The 20659-nt window shown below is 40.7% G+C and overlaps 1 protein-coding gene across 1 annotated transcript; it reads left to right on the top strand.

The window, feature by feature from the left end:
• The first annotated feature begins 6496 nt into the window (after nt 1-6496).
• LOC117433901 (nuclear ubiquitous casein and cyclin-dependent kinase substrate 1-like) lies at nt 6497-20489 on the top strand. Its single transcript, XM_059003630.1, has 8 exons — nt 6497-6763; nt 13013-13062; nt 13438-13543; nt 14031-14080; nt 14956-15108; nt 15600-15755; nt 16123-16272; nt 16750-20489. Exons 1-8 carry the CDS (start codon nt 6747-6749, stop codon nt 16995-16997), a joined length of 930 nt encoding a protein of 309 aa, XP_058859613.1. The 5' UTR covers nt 6497-6746; the 3' UTR covers nt 16998-20489.
• Nucleotides 20490-20659: the final 170 nt, after the last annotated feature.

Below are 20659 nucleotides of genomic sequence, written 5' to 3'. Positions count from 1 at the left end.
TTCAATAAGTAAGGACATGTTGAAGGTCCTAGGCTGGAATGGACTGAAAGGACCATAAGGGACAAGACAATTAATGGCAGAGGCACAAACAACAGCGCCCTCAGGTGGTCATAGTGGGTAACTAACACTCTTCAAAATACAAAACTCTCCAGTGAGATTAGGAGGATGGTACTGACAACAAATTATGATCAATTATTAGTGTAACTAAATATTGTATATCACTTGAGTAATAAATTGCTCTCTCTCTCTCTCTATATATATATATATATATAGAGAGAGAGAGAGAGAGAGAGGATCTAATCAGAATTTTCTGACTTTTTCAATAGCTGTTCTGTAATTTCTGATTACTGAGGCTTTGCAATATTTCTAGGTATTGCAAGAAGAAAAGGGTGAAATACATTCTTAATGAATTGCTTTTCTCATAAAGCAGAAATGCAAGCACATCGCCCTACAATATTAATTGTTATATCATTTCCACATCGGGAACCGCTGTACTGTAACTGCGCACCGGTTTAGCAAATAAAAAGTAAGGTCTTCCCATAGTGCTTTACTGTGTCCCTCGCTAATTCAGTTATCAGCTGCACTCTATGCTTCATATGATGGTCACTCAGCGCTCTCTCTCTCTCTCTCTCTGTGCATTGAATGACCACAGGCTATTTCCATCCCTGACGCGCTACAGACCATTCTTTATCAGACTGCTGCGCAGCGTCACTGTAAACATATCCCGACAGCAGCGACCAGTGACCTCTGAACTTTACCTACCGGGGAGCAGCTGTCATTATGGAAAGCCAATTAAAGAAGCGAGGAAGACATAGACCAGATGTTATCAAGAGAAGAAGAAAACCAGAAAGCCTTTGAAATAGGTCTGTGTGTATATCCGAGTGCTATAGTACCACATACTGTACAATGGTATTGACAGGTAGGATAAACCATGTACACATGTTTGTTAATATAGTTTATTTTACAAGTTGAAGGGGGAATTGTCAGTATAAGAATGTTACATTTGTGCTGTCAGAAAGCAAGGCATGCATCTGTTAAATTTATGCTTTTGCCATACTTTACTCTGAACCATGCTGTTTTAAGAATATTTACCATACTTAACCATTATTAACCATGCATGCCTGTGCTGTTCTATGCTTTTACAAAGACTTGCTACATATTTGTTCTTTTACCTTGGAATACTGCAGCACTTTTAAGGGATTTTTGATTACTTGCAATGTATTTATTCTTTCCCTGTAGCTAATATAACACTTTATAAATTAAAGTAATTTATCACTTAGAACCGTCACTGAATTTGCATTTAGAGATTGTGCTTGCTAGTGTTTTAGCACGGCTGTAGCAACCTTGTCCAGGTAGGTGATGCTAGTTAAAGCAATGATGTGTTGGATTTTCAAGCCAGCTGCCTGCTCTTTGTATTGCAGCTGACAAGGATACACGGGTAATCTGCCCTGTCTGAGCTGGCTGTCAGTTGCATCAGTGTCCTGGCTCAAAAGTATACGACGCGTTGAGGCTATTCTTCACATTGCAGGGATGAGAGCGATATTCAAACTGACAAGGGTGGCTTTGTCTGTTAAAATATTTCCCCTGACCTTTCAGAAGGCATTAGGGTCTCACAAAACATGTTGCTTTTAAACAAGCGTGCAGGTTTTCACAGAGGGGTTGGGTTTTCTTCAGCTGCTTAGAGTTCTTCGTGCACTGGCAGGACTTTAAAGTCCCATTTACCAAAACAAGTGCAAAACATATTCTTCTGTCCTGTTCTCACGTATATACTCAATAAAAGAGTTCCTTTTATTTTAATTGCACAACTTCATTTCATATTCTTCAGCACGACAAAAGTAATTCAGGACTGAAAGGGTGAACTAATGTTTTCTTCTTGTTCAGTTCATTTTCTGTTTCAGTCATCCTGGTGACTTCTTTAAAATGAGAAGTTAAAAGAACCCCTGTGCCTTCTGTAGAGCTCTCAAACAAGTACAGCGGATACTCTGCTAAATGTGCTTATTTCCAATCTGTAATCCAAGCCTCCACTAACAACCCATGTAAACTATTCTCTACCTTCTCCTCCCTCCTAAACCCTCCCCCCCTCCTCCTCCCTCCTCTATCTCCCCTGATGACTTTGCCTCCTTCTTCTCTTCTAAAATCTCAGATATCCGCAAACTCTTTAACAACTCTCCCTCCCCCGCACCCCCTCCTGCTCCAACCCCTACACCCACTACATCCCCTACAAACTCGCCCTCCTTCTCCACCTTCTTGCCCCTCTCAGACTCTGACCTCTCCTCCCTGCTCCAGGGTCACAAACCCACCACGTGTGCCTTGGACCCCCTCCCCACTCACCTCTTTCAAGCTGCTGCTCCTGCTCTACTCCCCTTCATCTCCTCCCTCCTCAACACCTCTCTACTTTCTGGTATCTTTCCCTCTGCCTTCAAAAAAGCCTCTATCACTCCCCTCCTCAAAATACCTACCCTCGACCCCACCTCCCTCCTACCCTTCCTCTCCAAAACCCTTGAGCGGACTGTACACCGTCAGCTCTCTGCTTTCCTGTCCAACCACTCTCTGCTTGACCCTCTCCAATCTGGCTTCCGCTCTGCTCACTCCACTGAAACCGCCCTCCTGTCTGTCACCAACTCACTTAAGTGTGCCCGAGCTGCCTCTCTCTCCTCTGTCCTAATTCTCCTCGACCTCTCTGCTGCCTTTGACACTGTTGATCACTCTATTCTACTATCATCTCTTGCTGACCTGGGGATCTCTGGCACTGCTCTGGCCTGGTTCTCCTCCTACCTCTCCAACCGCACTTACCAGGTAACCTGGCGTGGAGCAACCTCCACACCTCACCCACTCTTAACTGGAGTCCCCCAAGGGTCAGTCTTGGGTCCTCTCCTGTTCTCTCTCTACACCCGCTCCCTGGGCCCCCTCATCGCATCCTATGGTTTCTCATACCATTTCTATGCTGATGATGCTCAGATTTTCCTCTCCTTCCCCACCTCTGACTCCACCATCTCCTCCCGTATCTCTACCTGTCTGTCTGCTATTTCCTCCTGGATGCACTCGCATCACCTCAAACTCAACCTCTCTAAATCTGACCTCCTTTTCTTTCCCTCCTCCTCCCCCTCCTCTGATCTCTCTATCTCTGTTCCTCTGGAATCTACCACACTCTGTCCCTCTTCCTCCGCTAAGAACCTCGGAGTCACCCTGGACCCCTGCCTCTCTTATTCCCAGCACATCTCCACTCTGGCACGCACTTGCCGATTCTTCCTGAGCAACATCCGAAGAATCCGACCCTTCCTCACCAACTATGCTACCCAGCTCCTGGTCCAGGCCCTGGTACTCTCCCGCCTAGACTACTGCAACTCCCTCCTGGCTGGCCTCCCTGCGTCCGCCACCCGTCCGCTCCAGCTCATCCAGAACTCTGCTGCCCACCTGGTGTTCTCTCTGCCTCGCTTCGCCCACACTACTCCGCTCGCTCCACTGGCTCCCGATCACCGCTCGCATCCAGTTCAAGACTCTTGTACTAGCCTACAGATGCCTTGACCAGACTGCACCCAGCTACCTCCAGACCCTCATCTCTCCCTACACCCACACTCGACCTCTCCGCTCCGCCTGCACTAGAAGACTAGCTCTACCTCCGCTACGCTCCCCTGCCTCCATAGCCCGCTCCTTCTCCACCCTTGCTCCGCAGTGGTGGAATGACCTTCCTACAGATGTCAGGACTGCCCAGTCCCTGACCACATTCCGGCGCCTCCTTAAGACTCACCTCTTCAAACAGCACCTGTAGAACTCCTCTGTTTGTATCCTGGGACACTATCACCCTTCATTTAAATGTGCTTTATTTTGCTCTTATCTGCCCCCTATTTTACTGCATTTAATCCTGTACTTCAGAATACTGTAATCTGCCAAGTGTTTAACCTGTAGTACTTTGTATTTAATCACATCCTGATGTAACTATCACTATTTAATCATATCCTGATGTAACTGTCACTATTATCTGCTGTATTATTGAATTGTGGTTTGTCACACTTGTACTTTGCTTGAACAAAAGTTATTGTATTTCTTGCTCTTATTGTATTACTTGTATTGTAACACTTGAAATGTATTTGCTTACGATTGTAAGTCGCCCTGGATAAGGGCGTCTGCTAAGAAATAAATAATAATAATAATAATACAGAGTCAAACCATGAACCTGGCGCCCTGGAGCGCTGTTGCAGGGGGGGCAGATTAATGGATACACATTGGTGTACCAACTGTACCTAGAGAGGCATGTTTGAGACCCCTGTGGTTTTAAAAAGTATATGATGACTGAAACAGAAAAGAATAAACCAACCAACTGAATCTATAAAAGAGGAGCTGAACTGGAATATTTCCTCATGCTTTTAATGCCAAATGGTTCCTTGAAACAGCAGTGGGCAGGCAGTACACACAGCCGCAGCACTCACAAACAGAACAGCAATATCACCCTGTGATCCCCAGAAATCAGCACTGCTTGTTCCCAGCTGAGCAGATGAGACCCGCAGCTTGCCAAAAGGTGATTGCCATGAATTAAACAAACAAAAGGCAAACATGTCACCTCTGTGAATTTAACAGATGCACGTCTCGCTTTCTGCAGAAACAGGCAACCTAACCACAAGGATCTGTCTTAGATTCAGCTTGAAAATATTTGTTGCAGTGATGAAGCCATCAAACAGGTGATACCCAAGGCTTTAAAACATTGGACTTTGCAGGAGTCGTATTAACCAGCAAACTCACTATAGATTCACTCCTGTTGCAAAGGGAAAGAATCTTCAGTCCTGGGCATCATTCATGGAAAACTTAACAATCTACAGAAATAGATGGATTAAGAACATTATGCTGCTAATTGGAGGTAGAACACTGTTTATTAAAGCCTTGGCTAGTATCTGTTTGATGGCGTAATCACCTCAATAAATATTTTCAACTTCAATCCAACAGAGCAGGCTGTGTCATGCCTGTGCAACAAACTCAAGAATCCACCCTATTTCATACTCTTCTTGTTCCCTGAAAACCTTGCTTTGTAATGCCCCACCATGGATAAGGTGATTCCTCCACATGTGGTACCACAGAACAAAGGGTGACATCACAGAGGTGTTTCTTTCACTGATTCTGGAAGAGCTATAGAATCCCAATCCATCGACCTCAACCTTCCAGGAAAGTTCTTCTGCTCTGTCAGCCAGTGGGGAATAGGTGCAGGTTACATATTGTCATTTTGGCCTAATTTGTTTCTTTTACTGGGCAGAGTTTACCCTAATTCATGCATGTTAACCCACGCCAATGGAAATGTAGTGGTTCTGTACCGACCCTTATAAACAATGATAAACTATGGTAAATACTCAGTATAACCATGGTAAATGCATGGGGAAAATGGCAGAATTATCATGCAAAATGCTGCTTTTATAATGGAAGGGGCATTAATATCTAGGGCATGGTCTGGTAGAATGGTAAGGCAGATGTAACATGTTCCTGTTTTTACATACTGCTGGTACCATAATGGTATGAACCAATACATTCATTGCATTACATATCATCTGTATCAGTGTGCTGCTAGGACTTGACCGCTATGCCACAGTCGTTCCTGTTAACTGGATAAGACACAGACTAAATCAAGATGAAATAATGCTGTACGGTATGAAGCACTGATGCAGCCACTGTGGTTTCCTGGCTGATGCACTAACATATAACTCTTGAATCTGGCACTGCGCTACTTCTCCATGCTAGGTTATTTAAGCAGTGCTACTGCTTGGTTTTCTAAAAAAAAAAAAAAAAAAAAGTCAATTACAGCATCACCCCCCAAATGGCAATAAACCAATTAAAATTCCCAGTAACCAAAGTTTGCAAATTAGATATGGTACACAAACAGAACCTAAAAGCAAACTGGTTTTCTGAGCATTTGTAGAATGCTTATGTGTTTGAAAACAAGCAGTCTTTTGCAGGCTTTTGATGCCATGGTACCTACACTCGCTTTATTTATCTAATACTACAAACTATATTTATCTATCTATCTGCATATACACACACACACACATTTCTGTGATTTGGTATAAACTTACAAGAATTGTAGCTAAATCCTACAACACTTAGCAACCCCTCCCCTCGTCTTAGAAACGACGAACTGGTTAACATTGATTTAAAACACAGTTCCGCTGGTGCAATGTGGTGTAAAGCTTACATTTACAGTTAGATCTATACCAGACCCCGCTGTGAACGTGTTTAATTTTGTATTAATTTTAAACAGCACCTAAACTGCAACAGCTTATCCAGCAAGGGCCTCTTTTTTGTTTTCTACGAGAGCGCGACCTCAACCAAGCAGTGTGGGGGGAGGGTAGTGGTGGGCAGAGTGTTGTCTGACTAGCAGTGAGGCCCGCCAGTCACCCACTGAATGATGATTCAAACCGACCAATCGCGACTCACTTTGTGGAATGCCGCCCAATCAGCGGCGAGTTTAGGCGGCCCTTTCGACAATCTCCGCCCATTCCCCTCTAGGGTTAGGTTGCGCGGGAGCAGCAGTTTCAGTTTGTTTTATTCACCATTTTGTGAAGCTGAAGGGAAAATTCAAATAAAATCCCCTTTTAAAAATAACAAAATTCTTTTTTTTGTTTTAAAAGTAGCCTGGCATTTGCCTACTCTTTTGCATAGTTTCTTTTTTTATTTTGCCTCACGATCCGCGAGAGGTTTTGTTTTTTATTTCCCGTGGATTGTTTTTTTTTTAATATATTTTTTAACCTCTACAGCATTTCTGCATAATGTCAAGACCAGTGAGGTACGTTTGAATTGTATCTATTTTAAAATGCGAAACGTGGCCAGTTTAGGGCTGTGTTTATGTGCATCCCCCGTTTCTAAATAGTATATATTTAAGGTTAAAATGCACGATTCTACATCGTGCATCATTTTACTCGCAAACAACCATGCAGCGTTTTGTCTAAACCGTCTTTGCGCGCGTTTTCTATTGCTGTATTTCTCGGTACAGTACGTGTATCCCTCGCTCTCTTTTGTGTGTATTTAAATCGGGTGCTGAAATAAAAATGGCTTGTTTATTTAACCCCCATGACTACCGAAACGAGCCGTATGGCTACCCATTCATCAGAGTCGAGCACTAAAACGGTAATAATAAAAACCCAGGACTCGTTGTTCTTATCTGGTTCGCATGAAATGAAACACAGCAGAACACACATTGTGTTGTAATTTGTAGCACCTCTTCGCTTCGTTATTTTAACACGAAACCGAACACGGTAAAGTTTAAAAACAAGTTAACCTGCAAGCAAAATGTTTGATTTAATTGTGGTCGCAGTGAATTAAGCCTAGGTATTTCGATATGACGTCACGGAGGGGGTGGGGGTCCTTTTGCAAAAGCACCACACCTCCTCGGCGCTTTGGTTTCAAAGTCATGCTTGCGTTGCTCATCCCTCTGCAAAAAGGCCAAATTAAAGCAAACGTGTATTTTTTTTAAGAGTTTTAAGCTAATGATTGAACTGCTTATTAAAATATTATTATAAATACTCCTGTCCCTATGAAATAGTCCCAGGTATGTCTGGGAGTATTTCATTGTGGTTTACAGATCCGTGCAGTCCATTGTGCTTGGCTGCAGTATAGTAAATTCACCCCCACCCCCACAAACTCTTCCTGCTCGATCCTCTCCCCCACAAGACATACCTCTATTATAACCCCCCCCAGCTTGTATCTTATCCATTTTGAACAGATTGCAGCTCCTACACTCTTTCATTGAAATCAGTACCATGTCTTAAAGTATACGAATCGAAAAAAAAATGTAAATAGGGGTTATTGCTGGCTATTAACATTTATTATTTTATAAAATTAAAAAAAAAAAAAAAAACCCTGTAACACAGAAAATTAATTTGCAGTGGCATTGGCGCATTCAAATGTCCATGTACTCAGTTTTTGCATGTTGCATATGTTTTTTGGATTAATTTTTTACGTTTTGTGTTCCTCACAATTCCCTTCCCAGGCACACCTGAGCTGATAAAGTTTTGTGTTCAGCTTGGCACATGTGCTTCAATCTTGGCAGTTCATAACATTGTAGTCTTTTAACGCTATGAATACTGACTCAATCATGTTTAATTAAAAAAAAAAAAAAAAGGCCCTTATTTTACTGAATTTCAATCGGGCATGGCCTCTGTTCATCTAATGCCAAAATAATTCTCCCTACATTTTAGTACAGTTTGTTTTACACATTTTGCAATGTTGGTAATACAAATGTTAATTAAAAGTAAACTCCCTTGCAGTATAAATAAATATATAACATGTTTGATATAGGCTAGTCCTTGCAGACCATTGAATGGAAATTGAGCTACATTGATGCATTTTTTTCTTGTGTGTGTTTTTAAAAAAAAATAAAAATAAAACATGGCATTTACAAGTGACTGGTAGAATCATTTTTGGTCTACCTGCAACATACGATTTTAGTGCAAATCACAATCTGCAAAACTCACATAGACAAACCTTTAGTTTCTATTTTAGCATGTGTCATATCTTTTGATCTGTGGCTCACCACCCACTATGAAACCTTCTCCTTTTTAGCTTGACTTGCATGGCAAACTTCATAAAATGAATTGTCTGAAATATTTAATTGTACAGTGCATGACAGGGAACTGGTAATGCACACGTTCTGTGTAATATAGAAGTAATGTATTCTAACTGCTTGTTTGTAACATACTGTATCTCTTTTGGAGTTTAACAAATATTTTCTTATTATGCATTCTATTTTACCAGCTGGAGCAAGGCACTGCATTAACATACCGTAAAATATTTATCCATGTTCTGAATTGTCAGTACCACTTTACTTGCAAATGACTCGCTGTAATGTTGTTGGTACTGTATCTTAATTACACAGAAAATGCATTAATATTAATGAATAAAATAACTTATTTAATGAGGATTAGTAGCATTTTGTGAATATGGATTTTTTCTTAATCGGTCACATCCCTAAGAAATCTTATTATTATACAGTGCATTGTCCATTTTATTACAAGACTGGTAAAATGGAAGCCAATTTTTCAGGTGCATAATCCTTGTAAAATAGCCTGAATTAATTGTCTGTGCAGCCATGAGCCTACACTTGCTCTGGAACTGGCTGCCGTGCTGCATTTTAACTGCAACCTCTCTACTGGCATGTCAGTGGCAGGGTTTCCACGCTGTCGGATACCTTCTGCTGGTATATTGAGCGTCTTGTCTAGTGTCAAGAGTCTCATGATGGGGGAAATACATTCTTGCTGAAGTTTAGTAGTTTAACGTAGCTGTTGTATTACACATTGCACCCTCCTCATGGCTTCAGAACTCCTACCACTACCCCTGCAGGACCTAGTCTTGGGTTTCAGAACTTCCTTTGTTTTAGGTGTATAGGACCAGGTGCCAATTTGAACTGTCGGTCCCCCGAGATATTTTCTGAACTGACATCTCTTATCACAGCATGAATAACACCTGAATTTTAGGAGTTGTTTGTACAGTGATAAGGAAGGAATGATTTATCTAACATCAAATCTGATCATTTAAATAATAGACTTGATTGGAGGTTCTGGGTGCAGGAGACCGGTGTGAGTTTCAATCCCTGTCCTCTGCTTTAGTATTCCTTTTTGTATTAATTACAATTGTATGTTCCGGTTGAACCTGCCCAGTGTATTTGTACTCCCTGGTATTGTGAGTTTAATTTTTAAGCCTGTATATTTGAAAGCCAGCTACCTGGAATGCTAAAGTGAAATACCCAAATGCTTTTAGGCTGATGTTTGGCTTTTGAAAACGAAACATTTTTCTTTTCTCCTTCCCTGCTGGAGAGACTTTCTGACCCCACTCCCTGTTAGGAATTGAAATCCAGCTGACTTGTGCTCTTGGCTTGTGTGATTTGCAGGCTGCCTGGTACTCAAATGTAGTCATTAAGAAAAGCCGCCCCCTGCTATTAACAGTAATGTGCATAATGATCACACTGTGTATATAGGCTTTTATTTTTAACTCCAATACGATTAATAATAAGCTGCAACATTTTGCACATATACCAAGATGAAAAAAAACATCATATTTGCGTGTTAAATTTGAAATGGCTATAGTATGTTCTAGCAATTGAAAAGGAAAATATTACAATCGCAGGACAGTTTATGGTGTTGTGAGTGACACCTGCTTGGAAGAGCTTGCTGTTGAAACCAAATGGCTGCATCAGCAGATTTTAAGGGTACTGTCGTATTTATCGGGAAGAGATCGAAGTTATTGGTAAAATACTCGGAGCCGCCGGGAAACAAAACAAGTTGTTTAATAAAAAACTCCCTCCAGTGGCGCACTTAGTCTCTGGTCCTCCATAGATCTCAATAGACAGTAATTGGAAAAACATTCAAGGCAACGCATTTAAAATCCAGAAGGTTCGCATCCCACTGATTTACAGATCTAGAAATAAATTGATTTAAAAAAAAAATTGTAGTGTAGTGCAGGCTTGTTGTTCCACACTGGGAATTCTTTACAAAGGCATGGTTCTGCCAGGCTGACAAATGCAAACATTAAAGTTCTAGAACAGATTCATGGATATCAACAATTTCTTTTTCATCAAATAACAAAGATTTGCATGCATTTAAGACGGCAAAACTGTAGTACCTCAGAGAGACTGCTAGGTGGTGTTGTGGCATTGGAAGAGAGATTGTTGCAGATAATTGAGTGAGGCTTGGAAGGGGCTGGGGCTGTGCAGTATTTATTTGGCCAGGAACCCGTTTTATTGAAGTGGCTGGTAACTCGAACCAGGATTTATAAAGGGGGGTGTCAGGTTCCACGGGGAGACATTTAGGAGGACACAGATATGTTTTGAACTCCTGTAAGTGGAGAGTTTGTGCACACTTACAGATATTAGCATATACCTACAACTTTTAAGAAATCAAGAAAAATCAGTTTGTTTGATGTTTAACCAATCAGAGTGTATTTATCCAGGGCAACTTACAATTGTTACAAAATATCACAGGACAAAATCTCACATTACAAAATAGCACATTATAAAAGATCACATTACAGATCAGGAGTTAGAAGGTACAGTAAAATCAGTAGAAAATAATTCAAATAAGAGCACAATAAAGAATACAGTAAATTACATTTAACTCTTTGCGGACTGTGAGAATTCTACCGTTTTGAGGGCTGACTCACATAACTTTAGACCATGTATCGGACCAAATATGTACTTAAAGTATACAATATTATACAGCTCTAAAAAGCTGCTGCTCTGCAGATTACCAGATAAATGATTTCATTTCTATGATCAAGTCTACCCACACTGACCTATTTGAATGTGACAAGTTTAAAAAGCCACTTGAAAATTCATTTTTTATAAATGTCCTCAAGTGTAATTTACAAACTTTTAAACCGATACTAAACTATAGTTCTGCGCTCTCCTTTATAGTGATTTTCTCTCGCTTTGTGCATCATAGGGCTTACTTAAACTTAAAACATCTGGCTTTTTAGACAGCCCTTATCACTAAAATTAATATAGTTTTTTCTGTTAAGTTGCTCCTCTTATACCCCTTTCACACAGACTAGTTATGACTGCTCAGAACCAGCACTGATGCAGCATTTTGGTCAGTGTGAATTGCCTATACCGTCGCAGAGCCGTCATGTTTTAGAGATAGCACCGAGCCATCTTAACTCTTGTAGTGCCTGTGGATTTGAAAGTCAACATCCCATGTGACTGCATGTATACAGGATGTGTTGGGTATTTTTGTCGTTGGTGTTACACGCTTTCATTTATTTATTTTTTTTCAAATACAATGGAAGATCAAGAACGAAGTAGTAATTGGAGTCTGGAATAAGTTAAGGAATTGTGAACTTAACGGGCTGACGAGGAGGTGAAGTCACAAATAGACGGGACGGTGCGTGACGCTGTAATTTATGGGCAAATCGCTGTTGCCGTGACAACGATCTGTTGACTTGACAGGTTTGAAAGTTGTAACATGATCACTTTGGCTGTGTGAAAGGGTTATGACTATTAGACTGGCATAGATTGTGCAGTTTCATGCTGTGTGCATGGGTATTTTAAATCATTTTTCAAGCATCTCTGAGACGGCTCAGTATCAGCATTTATGTGTGAAAGCAGCATAAGATTAATAGTATCTGATCTCCTTCTTCCCTATGTTTGTAATCCCTACATATAAGTGAAGCTGGTTCTATCGAAGGGCCCTACTTCTCTGCCTCGTACACCTGGCACTATAAAAGGTGTGAGCACATTGTACAAGGGAGGAGAAGTTTTAGGGTCACTCGTGACAGGGGGATGGAATCCCTGAAAATAATTCATTCAACACATATTTGTATTTTTTTTTCTTGTACATATTCAGTTTAACTTTGTATTTACATTTTTACTATGCCGGTACTTTGAGGTGATGTACAATGAATTTAGACACCAAAATGAGAACATTACTGTTAACATGAAAAGTCTATGCAATATCCTTGTAAACGAGTCCTATCAGGTTAATAGTGTTTTACATTTTCCTTTTCTTGACTGTATTTCTGTAATGTCTTAACTTTTTTACAGACTTCATTTTATTGATACGTTGGAATGGAGATAAATGCATTTAAGAAAAGCCGGGCTTGAATTTTATTACAACGACCCACCCTGCAAACCCAGCAGAAGGGGAAACCACAGTATATTTAAATTGCATTTTAAACAGCATTTCGGGCATAGATTTTTGGACTTGGTACATATAATGCTGGCAAATCAGCTGACACATTTAATAGGCTTGGCTAAACTAAACAATGGCTGCCACGATCTGTACATGTTTAAAGCAAATTGTCTTCACAGGTGTTTCAGACTTGGACCGTCAGTGTCCCAGTTCAACTACATCGATACTCAGCTACTGCTGATAAAAACAGTGTTTCAGTACCATTGCAGTGTCACAAATAAGCTAGGTTTAATTTTACAGATGTGGGGATAACATCCAAATGTCAATATTATTTTTAAACAATAACTTTTACCAGCCTGTAAAGAATTTGTAAGGGATGTTGACAGTCGTCTCTTTCGTTCTGCTTTCTTTTGCAGAAATAGGAAGGTGGTTGACTACTCGCAGTTCCAGGAATCTGACGATGCAGGTGAGATTTTCAGCATTACAGGGGGTACCCTGCTTAGTGCTACAGAATGCCTGGTAGGCTGATTATAACTAAAAAAAGTGCAGGGTCTAGGTTTGAGGGAGGGGCACAGCGTGCAACATCCCGAGAGGTGTGGGGGGTCACTATTTAAATAGAACATTTTCTAAACTTGGCGTTCTAGTTCTGCCTTAGAATTCCGATTGAGCGATTTGAAGTAATGGTTACATTTATTAGACAAACAACGAATCTTGAGCAGTGGTCCAAGCTGTTCTAATCAGGAAGATCTGCCGAGATTTTAGCTTTGTTTGTTGTTGAAGTACAAAGCATGACTGCTGCTTTAGTTTTATATTGAGGACATTTGGTGTTTTTTGTACACAGATGAGGAGTACGAGAGAGGTTCTGCACCTCCAAGCAAGAAAATGCGTTCATCTCCCCGTGAAGTGAAACACAAGAAAAGGCCTGGGAAGAACTCGCAAGAAGACAGGTAAAGGAGTCAGGCCTTGTTTCCCTCTGCCTTGTTTTACAACCTGCTGTTCGCTGTCCCTGAATGCTACCATGGTACCCAAAAATGGTCTAGAAAAATCCTGGTCCTGGGGAATGCCTGTGTCTCGTTTTCATTCCAACTGGGCTCTCAGTTACTTAACTAGACCCTTAATTGAACTGATAATGTGCTTAATCAGACCTTTGTTTAAGAGCTGAAAACAAATACAAAGGTCTAATTAAGCACATTATCAGTTCAATTAAGGGTCTAGTTAAATATTTGAGAGCTCAGCTGGAATGAAAACCAGTAGACACAGCGCTCACTAGGACCAGGGTTGGGAACCACTGATCTGTTTCAGCAATGGCCCTCCCTCCCTCACAAAATTAGCTTAATTGTGGTCACAGCAAGGTGAATATTGCATTAACATTGAGAATCAGTGATTAGGGTGACGTGGTCTGTATCTAAAAAGCTTGCTTTCTTCTCCTTTTAGTGACGACTCAGATGACAAAGTAACAAAGTCCAAAAAAGAAGACTCTGCGGGTAAGCCCATAGTGTTTGTGGTTTACCTGTTTTATACGCTTTAATGACCACAAACTTGTACCCAAAGCGCTTTACAAAAAACTGTTTCCCAGATACAAAACCAACCTCATGTTCTGTTGGTGCAGAGCTACAGAAGGGGAATCTGAAGTCGTACAGAAGAAGGTTCAGAACTATGAACAGTCTTGTATAACTTCAGCTGCAGTGTTATCCAGTTAAAAAGGATTAATGAGCAAAAAATACAATCCACACACCTCTCTAATTTCACTTGCAGTGTGTTGCGCAGCGTTCCTAATGAGACACATATCATATTGCATCGAGCCCACCAGTATGTTAATGAGCTCTGAAACAGCTCGCCCAGTCTGCGCCTTCATAATGAGCACTCCTGCGTGTTTGATGCACTGAAACATTACAACTTAGGCCTAAATATTTATTTCCAATCTACATTACAACTTAGGTCTAAATATTTATTTCCAATCTGCATAAAATGCCATTCGTAACATACTGTTTGGACACAATAAATTATATTTAATTGAAATTTATATTTAGAAAAAAGACATCCTCATATGAGAGCATCATGCATTTGCATCGTCCATATGTCCTTATATAAAATTAGTTGTTTTTTTAAATCCTTCCCCTATATGAGGTCGCCATGCATGCAAGGGTTAAATAATGTTTTAGGATCGGAACAAAAAAACGTGGGAAAGAAAGATACCAATTTAGTCTCCCATTATTTTTAAATTGTTTATTTAATGAAACGTGACAGTTAAGCTAAAATTGCACTGAAGAAATCAAATGTATTTACTGGACTAAGATAGAGATGAATATTTAAAGTTAAAGATGAGTTACTTTGTTTTGTTTACTTTTTCTCCACTCAGATGATTTTGGCAGCGAGGAAGACAATGATTTTGGGGAGGAAGAGGAGGGAGCCGACAGCGACTATGACAGCTCGAAAAAAGGGAAAAAGGGAAAGAAACCCAAACCTGAGAAGTCACCCAAACAGATGCCGAAATCCCGGAAAAGGGCAGCAGGTAGTGAGACTACTGGAGCGGGTTAGGGGGCTGATGGGCGGTGCTGTGGGATATGCAATGCCTGTAGATCAGCGGGTCTCAAATCATTGTTTCTTTACCTGCCATCCCCTGTGAAGTTAATGGGGTCTGCAGCCACCCCACTGCAAAAAGCTGCTATATATTGAATACATGGCACAAAAAAGAGATTTCTTCATACACTTGATAACATAACTCTGCTAAATATTCATGGTGCTTTTTTTTTTTTTTTTTATAAAATAAATAATTGAAATATTAATATAAGGTTGCCAAATTCCAGTCCTAGTGGGTGTTTTCACTCCCAGTTTAATAGGTCAAAAAAGTAGTGGCTTTCTTAGTGCCTGGATTGATGTTTAATTGGTTAATTTAGAACAGGGTTGGCTGAAAAACCTGGTCCATCAGGGTAGGTTTTCCCCACCCCAGAGGAAGTGGAGCAATCCGAACGTGTGTGTGTGTGTGTGTTCTGTGCCCTGCAGAGGACAGCGATGACGAGAAGGAAGTGAACACGAAGGTGAGGCAGCAACGCCAGGCAGCCTCGAAAGCAGTCTCAAAACAGAGGGAGATGCTGCTGGACGACGGGGGCAGCGAGGAGGAGGAAGAGAAGGAGGACGAGGAGGTGCTCTTCGAAGATAGTGAGTGACCGAGGGGTCCCCACTCCCCTCTGATTCTAACACCGTGAACAGGTTTCTCTTGGAAAGGCACTTGGTCTGTAGGAGATCGGTCTCCCTGACAACCAGCTAATAAGACACTGCTGCAAGGCCAAAAATACATAGCATGTCAGGTGTTTTATCTACCACATTAGTGTTTCTGTGATGTAAGCATAAAACTCAGGCAGCTGTAGTGGCTTTCTAGATACACCATCTAAAACTGCGCTTCTATGTGCAGGTGGTCTTTCTGTTTTATGCATGTGATTTTCGCATTGAATACTAAAATAAAATATCCCTGGTGTGCGTGCGTGTGTGTGTGGCTGGCTGACACTCCCTTCCCTCTTGCCCACAGAGGAGTCAGGCAGCGATGAAGACTTCATGGTTGATGATGACGATGACAGCGATTACGGCCGCTCCCGGAAGAAGAGTAAGAAAGTGATCAGGAGGTCCAGACCCGAGAGGAAGGAAAAGAAGTCTCCCAAGCCCCGGCTAAAGGCTACAGGTGAGGCTGGGCAAGAATGCTGTTGCTCGGGGAAAAATAAAAAATGTGTTTTGCATCAAATTGGTGTGGCGTTTGATAAATTGAAGGTTGTGGTTCGTAAACTCGATTTTACTTTAAAATGTCACAGTGCTGTCTTGTTAAAAGGTGACCCTTTTTAAAACCTGTTCCCTGATATAAGGCTCCATAAAACCATGACACCAGCACTTGTCTTCTCAGAACAGCGTGGTAAAAGGGGAGCACTGTGCTTGATTGAAACAAGGTATCTGTTTCACAAAGCACGCCATGTGCTTATCCGAACAGTCAAACTTCCAGTGCAGATTTGTGGTCCAGGCAAACACTTCTATGTATTGCATGTGTATTACTGACCTACAGGGACTAGGTTTAGACAGTCCTTCCTCCTACACCAACACCGATCCATACCAATTGCAATACAGTAGTTCCATTGTATGTAATTCTGCTTTCTCCATCTCCTTTCAGTGACTCCCAGCCCCATGAAAGGCAAGGGGAAGGGGCGGCCCAGCGCAGCCAAGGCGCAGGAGAAGTTCTCCCCCAAAGATGACGAGGAGGATGAGGAAGAGCCAGAGAGCCCCCAGGAGGATGAGGAAGACGAGGAGCCAGAGAAGAAACAGACTCCTCCCCCAAAGAAGGCAGCCAAACCTGCGGAGGAGGAGGAGGAAGAGGAGGAGGAAGTGTCAGAAGAGGAGGCCCCATCTGGGGAGGATTGAGTGCTGTTAGACACCATTTTTGGGGGGGGAGGGAGTTTATGTGTAGAAGTAGTGGTTTTTTTTTTTTTTAATGGTCGGTTTGTCTCAAGGGATTAGACACTTTTTTTTTTTCCTACTTTATTTAACAGACCTTAGCAATGTTGTTGCAGAAGTTGGTACCCTGCTACCAGTAGTGGCTAGCTAGTTCACAGGTTTAATTGCTTGATTTGGCCTCTTGTATTTTTTGTTTGTGTTTTTGCCCTGATATCCTTGGCGTCGCTGCTTTGCATGTTGGGAGCCCACTTACCAGGTGTAGAGTTGTGTTCGCTAAGGAGGATCCCCAGGAATACTGTACAGCTGCATCCCAAGTACGACTCAGGCCAGCTCTGTTGGACAGTAGCATTATCAGTGATACCGGTATGCTTGTTGCCTGTATGTGTTACACCCCCCTCCCCTTTTCTAGATCCATATGTTGCTCTTTGGTTTGTGTGCCAGCTTGTGTAACCTGCTCACTATATCCTCTTTATAAAGCTGTCACTTTATAACACTATCTTCATCATGTTAACAATAATGTCTCCTGTCCACATCAATTCCTGATCAAGCTGCACAGGAAAACTCAGGTTACCAAGAAAACGAAAAGGAAGGCTTTAATGAATCTACAAGAAAAAAAAGAATACGGTACTGTTCAGGTATAGGTAAATCTTTACCTGGGGAACATAAACTATAGACCCAGTTCAGTTAACTTCTTAGCTTGAGGTAAATATTGATTTCTATCCAAACAGCAAATCAGTGATTTAAAAAAAAAAAAGCCAATTAAAAATGATACAATTGAAGCCAGGCAAACTTTTCTGTTTTATTTACTCTGTTGGTTGATTGGTTGACTTGGGCCTTATTTTTTTTAATTTAAATTCCTAAAATCCATTTCTAATTCCAGTTCCCATTCCCTTGCAATAAATTCCAACACATCATTGATCAAAATTGCAATGAGCAGTATTCTGTTAAAATAGGCTTCTCGCAGTAGCAACAGATGTTAAGTCACTGTCCGTCCATTTTAAAATGGCTTCAAATTAAAGTAGCGGAACAATAACAACAATTTGTCTCCTTTTTGTATCATTTGAAGGAATTGGAATTGGAGTTTATTTTATGTAGTGCCTGTACTTTATACAGTGTTCCATGTTTGGGGGTGTGGGGGTTCATTTAGGCTCACTGCAGGTCCCTGTGTGGCTTTTCCTATCTGCTAGGTCTTATACCATCAATCAGATGACCTACTAAGACGTAAGCTAGTCCTTTTAACCTTGATCCAAGCCCCTTATCCTGTTTTTCAGTGCTTTGTAGCACCCTTCCATTCTCTGTCTCACATCTGTGTTTATCTGTGGCTAGTAGACAAAGTTGTTCGCTGCATTTGCAGTTTGTCTGAACAGTTTTTTGCTTCCTAGCCGTAGAACTGTCCAAGTAATATATAGTTTAATCCCTTGTGCAGACTTTTTTTTTTTTCAGAGAGTCCAAAAATGATTTGTTTTTCTTTTAAATACTTCTGTTTTTTTTTTTTTTGCTTTTTGCTTTTTTAAAAAAAATAAAAAAATAAAATGTCTTGATTTTTAAACAAAAACGATCCATATCTATCTCTTTTACTCAAATGTTAAAAGGAAAGAGTAAAAAATGTGAAGTTCTGCTTTCTCCCGGGCACCCGTTCTGTAATCAAGGGTTTCAGATCCGACGTTGCATTCAAATGAACTCGCATGTATTGTTATTGGATGAACGAGGAAATTGTGTATTTGATTCTGTTAGGAGTTCTGTGGCTTGAACACGTCCTGTATACATTAGTGCTCAATGGTTTCCTTTTGGTTATTACTATTTTCTACAATTGAAGAGTTGATTTCTATGGGTAAAGTTCCAAGGTGACCTGAATTCTAATGAACAGTAATTTGTTTGAGTTGTTGGAAGGAAGTAAGCTGGTTTCAGTCCCTCACAACTTGACATTTTAGTTTGTCCCCTTTTGAGGGGTTCGCCCTCCTCCCCTTCCTTGTAAGGTTTGCTGAAACGGTCTGAATTCCTTGACTTATTTCAGCTAATCTGACACTTCCTATAAATTTATAATCCTACAGAAAATGATGCCTCTGTAAACGTTCAAGTTGGTTTTTATGGTAACTGAATCTGATTTTTGAAGAGAAACCCCTTAAATGGTTAATATTACTTAAATGGTTAATGTTAAAGTGTTTTACTTTCTGTATTGACGCAGCATTTGTTACTTCGAAGCCTACGTTTTATTTTCTTGCAGTGTAGTTTGTAAATAGTGTCAAAGCCTTCCCCTTTCAAGTTACATTGGCTAAAGCAATGTTCATTTTGCTCCACTTTGTACAAGCAAACATTTATCCATTACATAAATCTTTTTTTTTTTTATCTTCCTTTATGGTAATTTTGGGCACTAAAAGGTTAACGTTGAAACATAGGCTGCTTGGAACAGCTCAAAATGCTGTTAGACGAGGTATGCTCTGTGACAAATACGTTAATCAGGATTTATTGTTGGTTTCTGGACCACTCCAGTTATCAAAGTTTTGTAATAATTAAATGCTTTTGTGTGTTGTAAAAGCACCCTGCTTTTAAAGAGTTGCAAGCCAGCGGGTGCCTGTGGCTAGAATCTTGTTTTTGTGTGCAGCTAATGCTGTTCAATAATACCGAAGTACAACACAGCTTGTCTGTTCTGAACAGTTTATTGGAAGGGAATGGGGGAACTAAACAGTGTAAAACCATTCAGTTATTTTACACTACATTTGAAGGTGCAGTACCCTGTGCTTCTAGATGAATGTAAATCATAGTAGCCCAATGCCAGACATGTCTCTTGTGTTCAAAATGATGTTTAACTGAACGTAGCTTTAAACTTTCGGGGGATTGCTCCTCTTATCCTGTTGTTGTTTGCACAGAATGAATGTGTGAATGACCGAATTGCATTCGTTTCCAGAGTCAGCGTATTTGTAAAGAACATTTTATAAGTGTGGTATTAATATGGGTACTGCAGCTTTAATTGGCATTGGCAGTACCATGACTCTTTTTTTCTTCTTTTTTTGAATCCCTATTGCATCCATTTGGTAAAGGTTTACATGGTGTTAGCCATGTGAATTCTCTACAGTTGGGCTATCATATCAACTAGTAATGCGAAATAATCACTGAAATGAACAATAGTATCTAGAGGCTATTATTTCAGCAACAATATCTGAATTTTGCCACATTTGTTGTGCTTGTGTTTTGCTATTGAACAATCTTGGACAGCTGGTGAACATGAAAACAACATAGGTTTTTAATTTGACATTTTTTTCTGACCTGTAACTCCTGTACTGAAGTAGGGAGTGGCTCAGTTTATTTTGCTGGCAGGTACAAAATGTAAAGCTATTAACTGCATTTTTGATGATCAACCCCTATACTGTGTGTGTGCGCGTGTGTGTAGTCTTTTGTGTTGCAGGTAAGTTAGTTCATGGGACATCTCTTTATTCTAGCACCCCCTCCACCACCACCCCCCCCCCCCAAAAAAAAAAACATTTATGCAACTGTTCTGAATATTTCTGGGATGGGGTGGGCTGGGTGATTCAGTTTTATAAAGCTTATAAAGGAAACTTCAATAAACATTGAGTAGTAAAGAGGTGCAAATGTGTTATTTTTTATTTTTAAATGCTGTAGTGTTCAGTTTA

Source organism: Acipenser ruthenus, chromosome 29 (assembly GCF_902713425.1).
Source record: "Acipenser ruthenus chromosome 29, fAciRut3.2 maternal haplotype, whole genome shotgun sequence".
Classification (NCBI taxonomy): Eukaryota; Metazoa; Chordata; class Actinopteri; order Acipenseriformes; family Acipenseridae; genus Acipenser; species Acipenser ruthenus.
The sequence above is the reverse complement of the archived record's forward strand: the minus strand, read 5'-3'. Positions and strand labels throughout refer to the sequence as shown.

What these genes read in the sequence shown, in the direction of transcription:
- LOC117433901 (XM_059003630.1), top strand. An exon ending in CAAAAAAGAAGACTCTGCGG is followed by an intron (nt 14,081 to 14,955) that starts GTAAGCCCATAG and finishes TTCTCCACTCAG; the next exon opens with ATGATTTTGGCAGCGAGGAA. An exon ending in GGAGGTGCTCTTCGAAGATA is followed by an intron (nt 15,756 to 16,122) that starts GTGAGTGACCGA and finishes TCTTGCCCACAG; the next exon opens with AGGAGTCAGGCAGCGATGAA.